The sequence below is a fragment of the Chenopodium album genome, chromosome 5 (assembly GCF_948465745.1).
Source record: "Chenopodium album chromosome 5, dcCheAlbu1.1, whole genome shotgun sequence".
Taxonomy (NCBI): Eukaryota; Viridiplantae; Streptophyta; class Magnoliopsida; order Caryophyllales; family Amaranthaceae; genus Chenopodium; species Chenopodium album.
Genome location: NC_137838.1, coordinates 73,965,520 through 73,972,337, shown reverse-complemented (window position 1 = coordinate 73,972,337; position 6,818 = coordinate 73,965,520). Strand labels below are relative to the sequence as shown.

Here is a 6,818-nt window from a genome sequence, read left to right as displayed (position 1 = left end):
TTTTGCACCGTCTTGGTACTTGACTTATTAAAATATGGGGTTTCAGAGTGAAGAAAGCCATACAGAAAACTGTGTAGCCTGTTCTAATCTCTTAATTCTTTATTGGCTATATATTGCAATTAATAATTATTGTAACACTATGATAAGGGATTGCTTAAAGTTACCCTTCCTTTTTATCCTGCCGTTTTTATCGATCATATTTGATTATTTATACGTTAGAAAGAACAATCATATTTGATTATTCCATACAACACTATCTCAATATCAGCACACAAATCAAAGACGTTACGAGAACAGGATTCGATAATTATGGTTGGATTGTTGTTGGTAATTCATTAAAAAAAGTTGATGATTAAAGTGTTGATAATCTGCGGTTAATTTTTTAATTTTTAATTGGTAAGGTGGATCTTAATCAAACTTCAACCTTCACAGTTTTTTCATCTAGTATTTGCGGGCTAAAGGGTAACATAATATTTACACCCAAATACCCTTACTTGATAGGATCCGAATTCCATACCTCTAAAATTTGGTAATAACCTTAATAAGTCAGTCAATACTTTATTAGTCGCATTAGGTTACATTGGTAATTATTTCTCATACCGATAGTCATGTCTTTATACGATATTCATGTCATATGATAACATTGCCAATTTGCCATGGGTCCTCCAAAATATTCGTACTACTATGGCAAGTCCCCTTTTCATCTCAAAATTAGAAAACAATTCATATGAAAACATGCCATATTGCCATGCAATATAAAAATTAAAAAATTCGAAAGTAATTGCAATTTGTGGTCAATCATGAATTTAAATATGTAAATATTCCAGATAAGAATAGGTCAGAATCCTAAAAAAGTTGATGGAACAATTAAACTTTCTGTATTTTATATCATGATATGATGAAAACAGAATCCTCGGTTATGGCCTTGTATGGAGAATATTATGATAGTATCAATTAGGTTGGTCGTAGCATCTGTCCACTATCGAATGCATTTCTAAATATGTTGCGTAAAACTTTATGAGAAAGGAATGTCACAACCGGTTGTACATTAAAAAAAATCAACGAGTTCATATGTCGTTGATAGGTTGATTCTTCTTAATTTGTTTTATCTGAATTAGAAAATTTTATCTCAAATTTAATTATTACAATATAAATCTTGCTATGATTATCTATATTAATCTAGGAAGTAAGTGAATTGTCATGCATGTTGGGTTCATTTATGAGCATACATATGGTGTACAACAAATAATACATAAAACAAATCATGTATACATATTATTGTCTTTTATGGCTTTCCATACACCAATTTATACGTTTGTTAAAAAATTCTTGTCCCTATAAACTAATGTTGGTAGCAAGAGACTATACTCAAGGGCATCAAGGTAATTACTACCTCCGTTACATATTATTTGCAACGATTAGACATTTTTTTTTCTCTACTTTATGTCAAATCGTTGCAAATAATATGTAACGGAGGTAGTATATTTTCTCCTGTTTATTGACGAATATAGACTATAAACTAATGTGATGCAAGAGACTATACTCGCTACTACAAGTCTACAGCTACTAATAGTGTCGAACATACAAGATGTATAGTACAATATTTTTTTATTCCCTCTTTTTCTTACCTTATTAAAAAAATAAAATAAAAAAAATACAAGATGTATACATGTATCGATGTATGATGTATTTGGTGATTAATTACTAAAAATGAGCAAGTTTTAATATGCATTAATGAGAAGAAAAACGATGCTTAGCAAACTTCACCATTTGAAATAAAAATGCTCAAGTGGTGTAATTGGATTCCACCACTTTAAAATTCCTCCATTAATAAAAGTATAAAATAAAAGTATAAAAAAAAAAGAAAAAGGAATTTAGGGACCATAATAGTGAATTTTTCTTGTGTTATAAAAAGACTGCATAATCTTCATTTGCAAACATCAATCACAAACATCTTAAGCTAACTCAATCCCTCATTTAAATTAAGAGGGAATTCCCTAAAAAAAAAAAACAGAGCAAATATGCAAGCTTATCGTCAGAGCAGCTACTGTGATGATGGATCACAACAACAAATGCATCGTCCATCGTCGATGTTATCATCTCAGGCTCATCACTCTTCATCACACGGCGGGATGCAGCACCAGCAGTACGGCATGCGCCAGGGCATGATGCAGCAGTCCCAGCACGGCGGCCTGATGCAGCAGTCGCAGCACGGGGGAGGCCTGGTGCAGCAGTCACAGCATTCAGCAGGTGGCATGATGCAGCACAGTTCCTCCATGAAGTCTCAGTATTCTTCCTCCCAAGCAATGACTGTGTTTGGGCAGGACGCGTTCTGTGAGATCATGCCATCGGCCTTCCCACCTGGTACTGACCCTAAGGTCATTGAGTGCTTCAACAGGATCGATAGGGATGGTAATGGAATCATCGACGACAGGGAGCTGCAGTCTGTGCTCACCAACTGTAACCATAACTTTAACCTTAGAACCGTCCACCTTCTCATGTATGAGTTCACCCACTCTAACAAGAGGATGATTGGTAAGTACACCTTAAACGCTTTTGTACTTGTCACGTAGGTTAAAACAATCTCACAATAACTTACTGTAAAACACACAACGATATTAGTGACACTTTTTTATTACAAAATATATTGACATGTAACAGACAAATGAACAATTCAACCAAAGATTAAGCTGATGGTTAGAGTTTTAAGATTGAAATATTTGTTCGAGTGTTAATATTTACCATTTTGAACAGGTCCTAAGGAATTCGTCCCATTGCTCAAGTGCCTCCAAACCTGGAGGGTAAGTCAAAATAATAAAAGGGATTTTAGGAGAGAAAATTTTATTGTAAATACGCAATTTATATAATTTATAATTCTGTATCTTATATATATCCATTAAAAATTTACAGGCAATGTTCCAAAGGTTTGATAGGGACAGGAATGGAAGCATTGATTCATCTGAGATGAACCAAGCAATGAGCAGCTTGGGTTTTTGTGTTTCTCCAATTATTGTGAATCTGCTTGTTGCTAAATTTAGCAAATCTGGAAGATGCTCTCTTCAATATGATGCCTTCATTGAGTACGTCCTTCTCTACTTCGATCTCTTTAATTTCATGTATACTTTATATATGACATACATTTCGTGTATATGCAAAGTAGTACTTGGTCTGATGGTAAGATTGTTGTCCTCTTACCGCCTTACCTACCAAAAAATATGTACTCGTGTATACTTATACATTAATACACACACTCACTCCATTGTCAAATAATTTGTTTCAAAATATTGAATTCCTTATTGAAAATTACAAATTAATTGAGGACGAAGAGAGTATATCATATTACTTTTGTATGCAGTATTTTCCGGTTGTATTTCTGTAATCATATATATTAATGAACCTTCTTTTTGTTTTCCCTTTTCTTAATGCAGGTGCTGCCTCACTATTAAGGTAACTACATGTTTCAATTTTACATATAATAAGTTAATAACTATTGTTAATGACTATAATTAATTGTTAATCTATTTTAAATTGCAGGGTTTGACTGAGACATTTAACGCTAAGGCTGTGTGTGGCAAAGCAACTTTCTGCTACGAGGAGTTCCTGTTGAACGTTCTTCCCTTCATCATTGCTTAATTACATCAAAATTATTAAGTACTAATTAATTAATATGCGTGCGGTTAATTAATTAATTCAAGCTGACAATGCTTGTAATAAATAACGCAACGCTTTTTATTTACTCTGTATTTCAATACTCCATATGTTATTACAACTTATGTTATGCATGAATCATGAATGTGTTGTGATGCTTTTGTTCATCATCCATGTATTGTTATGTATCTTTGTGGATTTTATTAATATGAGCTACAAGCTACTTCCTCGGTTTAATATAATTGAGTGAGAGCAGTTTATCTTTGTGATAAACAAAAAACGTTTATCTAATAGTATTTCTGTAAATAAATAAACATAAAATCACAGTTACTATGACATTTCTAGTTACCATGACATTTCTGTAAATAAATCAACATTACTGGGCCCATATATAATAAAAGACGTTGATTTATTTACAAAAATGTCTTTCGATAAACGTTTTTTTTTACTATGACGATTTTCTCAATATTTTTGTTTCGGTTTCATGTTTTGCAAAGTTTAATTTTCAAACTTGACGCATTTAGCTGACCTACGGCCACCCTTTATGCACTAGTGCACACATGTATAAATTTTTCTCAAGGGAATGCACACACGCATACTTAAGTATCTTTAAGTACATATTGAAGAGATGAATTAAACAATATCTCACATGTATTAAACTTTTATTAAGTTATATTGAAATCTTTGAAAATTCTAAACAAGAACACCAAAAGAAGCGAATAGCTAGAGTGTAGAATTCTTCATCATGACTTATTTACTACCTCCGTTAATTATTATGTGCAACAAAAAAATATTTTATGTTTTACAAATAATACCCTTTTGTTGCACATAATAGTTAACGGAGGTAGTATTTAATAATCATTGTCGTTAAGAAAATCTAGTTCTATTTTAACTTTTTTTTTTTTTTTTAATTAGTTCCACCCCTACAAGATTGTATATGTATTATGTATTATAACAACTCAATTAAATCCGAGTTGTCATCAAAGGAACTTAAGAAATCAAGAGAGAATTTATTGAGAGAAGCAAACAGATTTCTATATTCTTTATTCACAAAATGTAACGATGTGCTTCTTACAATAAACATATTCCCTAAATAGTTCCCTTGATCTTGAAATAACTCAAATTGTTTTAACCCTTATATTTAGAATTTGGCATAATTTTTAGTTTTTGTCTTTAAAAATACACTCCTACAACTAATCTAATGGTTGGACGATCTTTCCAACACCCCTTATTACTCGATCTTAGAAAGGATAGTAGGAAAATCAATCACAAACCAATACTATTCTAAGAAAGATGACAACGTACACTTTTCTGAACGCACTAATATAGCATCTCATACATATATGTGACTGTTATTTTCGGATAGATCAAATGAGTAATTAACGATGACCATGATGCTTCAATTGACCTGACACGCTTTGAACTTGTTGCTTAACCTCTTGTGGTACACCCTTATCATTTGAGAAGTTGGGAGATGCCTCAACTTTGCCATTGGCATCTACTTTATACCACCAATCATTTGAGTGACCATTGTAGGTCTTTTTCCCTTCTCCTTGAGACACTATAGGCACATTAGATGAGGATTTCTCACCATTAATCTTGGTTGGTATGGTTGGCCCAAAATCATTAGAGAAGTCGGGGATTCGAGATAATGATGAGGATGGTGGTGGATCCATCTTGACCTCCGGCATGAAAGTCAGATCGTCGGTTTTCCTTAACGGGGCGTCATCGAGCCCTATATCATCTTGTGGATCTACATCCATCACCTCTAGCACGGGTCTAGCAAAAGATAAGAAGTTCCATGAAGCACAAAGAAGAAATGCACAAAATAATGTTTGTTTCATCACCATTTTGACCTAAGTCTTTCGATTAGTTCAAACTTAGATTATCTCACGTAATTATATGTTGGGTGACTTTTAAAGGAGATTTTTTTTCGATTATGATAGATGTTGAGCATAATTAACTTTTGAAAAATCAATGAACTAACTAATAAGCAAGCAAAATTTGTGAGAATTTGTGGTTCCTATTATAATTCGCATTTTTAGTTGTACGTGTATGAGTTCAATAATTAGTGACACATACTACAAACTGAATTCCTAACAAATAGGAGGGAAAAGAGAGCATATTTAATTTATTATTATTAGGCAATTCTAATTCTATTTTAATTGTAATATTCTATTTTTGATTTCTAATTTGATTTTAAGTTCTAATTAAAGATTTATAGTACCAATTTAGAAGGTTTGTTACATGTGTAGTACGTAGACTACGTGTAGTAGACATGCTAATCAATGCTACTAGCTGGCGGTTAGATGGTTTAGTCCAATTTATAAATACAAGTAATCAAATCGCAGATACTATTGGAGTATTGGTAGTTTTCATTTTTCATATGGAGATCGACAAAGATTAGACAAAGAGATTAAATTAATGTTCTCAATTCATTTTATAGAGTTCTTCAAAAAAAAAAAAAAAAAAAAAAAAATTTATAGAGGACTCGGGGAAGTATGGGTTAAACTAGTTTTATTCATCATGAAATTATGGAGGGTAATTATATATTCCTTTTTTTATGTTTGAAAGCGAGGGTAATTATATATTCATATGTAATTTAAATTGATCTTAGACCTTTTTTTATATTTTATACTAGTGAGTAGTCCAGATGTTGTACCAGATTACTACTTTTGAAATTGTGCAACTGTTAATATTTAAAGACATTCCACCGTTTCCGTGGTGATTAAATGGCTTAGTCTGGATGTTGCACCACCAACCCAACACTGTGAAACCCTAGCTTAGCCCTTGCCCCAGCCACCACCAAAACCGGCCGACTGCCCTCCTTATCCTCTGAAAATGCCCGGTTGGTAGCCACCTACCAGGGAAACGATGGAGTGTCATGGGGTTTGGCGGTTTTTAGGTTGTTTAAGGGGGGTTATCAGGACTGAGATTGGGATTTTTGGGGTGGTTATTAGGGAGGTTGGGAGGAGTTTTTTGGTGATGGGATGGAGGTTTTGGGGGTTTTCGGCGGTTAGAGGGGGTTTTTCAGCGATTGTGGTGGTTTGGAGGGTGGTGGTTGTGGTGGTTTCGGGGATGGGCTTTGTGTTAGAGGGGTAATTTCGGGGGTGGCCGCTTCTGGTATTGAGGGGTTCCGACCGACTATTTTCGGGGGTTTAGGGTGGCGG

At 33.5% G+C, this 6,818-nt stretch overlaps 1 protein-coding gene across 1 annotated transcript; it reads left to right on the top strand.

The window, feature by feature from the left end:
• Window positions 1-1,929: 1,929 nt before the first annotated feature.
• On the top strand, window positions 1,930-3,786 carry LOC145632284 (calcium-binding protein CBP-like). The gene is made up of 5 exons (XM_081684615.1): window positions 1,930-2,535; window positions 2,755-2,801; window positions 2,911-3,080; window positions 3,429-3,447; window positions 3,535-3,786. The coding sequence occupies exons 1-5, from the start codon at window positions 2,022-2,024 to the stop codon at window positions 3,631-3,633; spliced, it is 849 nt and encodes a 282-aa protein (XP_081540741.1). The 5' UTR covers window positions 1,930-2,021; the 3' UTR covers window positions 3,634-3,786.
• Window positions 3,787-6,818: the final 3,032 nt, after the last annotated feature.

Bases quoted from the DNA above. Each gene is read 5' to 3' on its own strand.
- LOC145632284 (XM_081684615.1), top strand. From the start codon at position 2,022: ATGCAAGCTTATCGTCAGAGCAGCTACTGTGATGATGGATCACAACAA. The intron at 2,536-2,754 runs GTAAGTACACCT...CATTTTGAACAG, and splicing joins CTCTAACAAGAGGATGATTG to GTCCTAAGGAATTCGTCCCA. The intron at 2,802-2,910 runs GTAAGTCAAAAT...AAAAATTTACAG, and splicing joins AGTGCCTCCAAACCTGGAGG to GCAATGTTCCAAAGGTTTGA.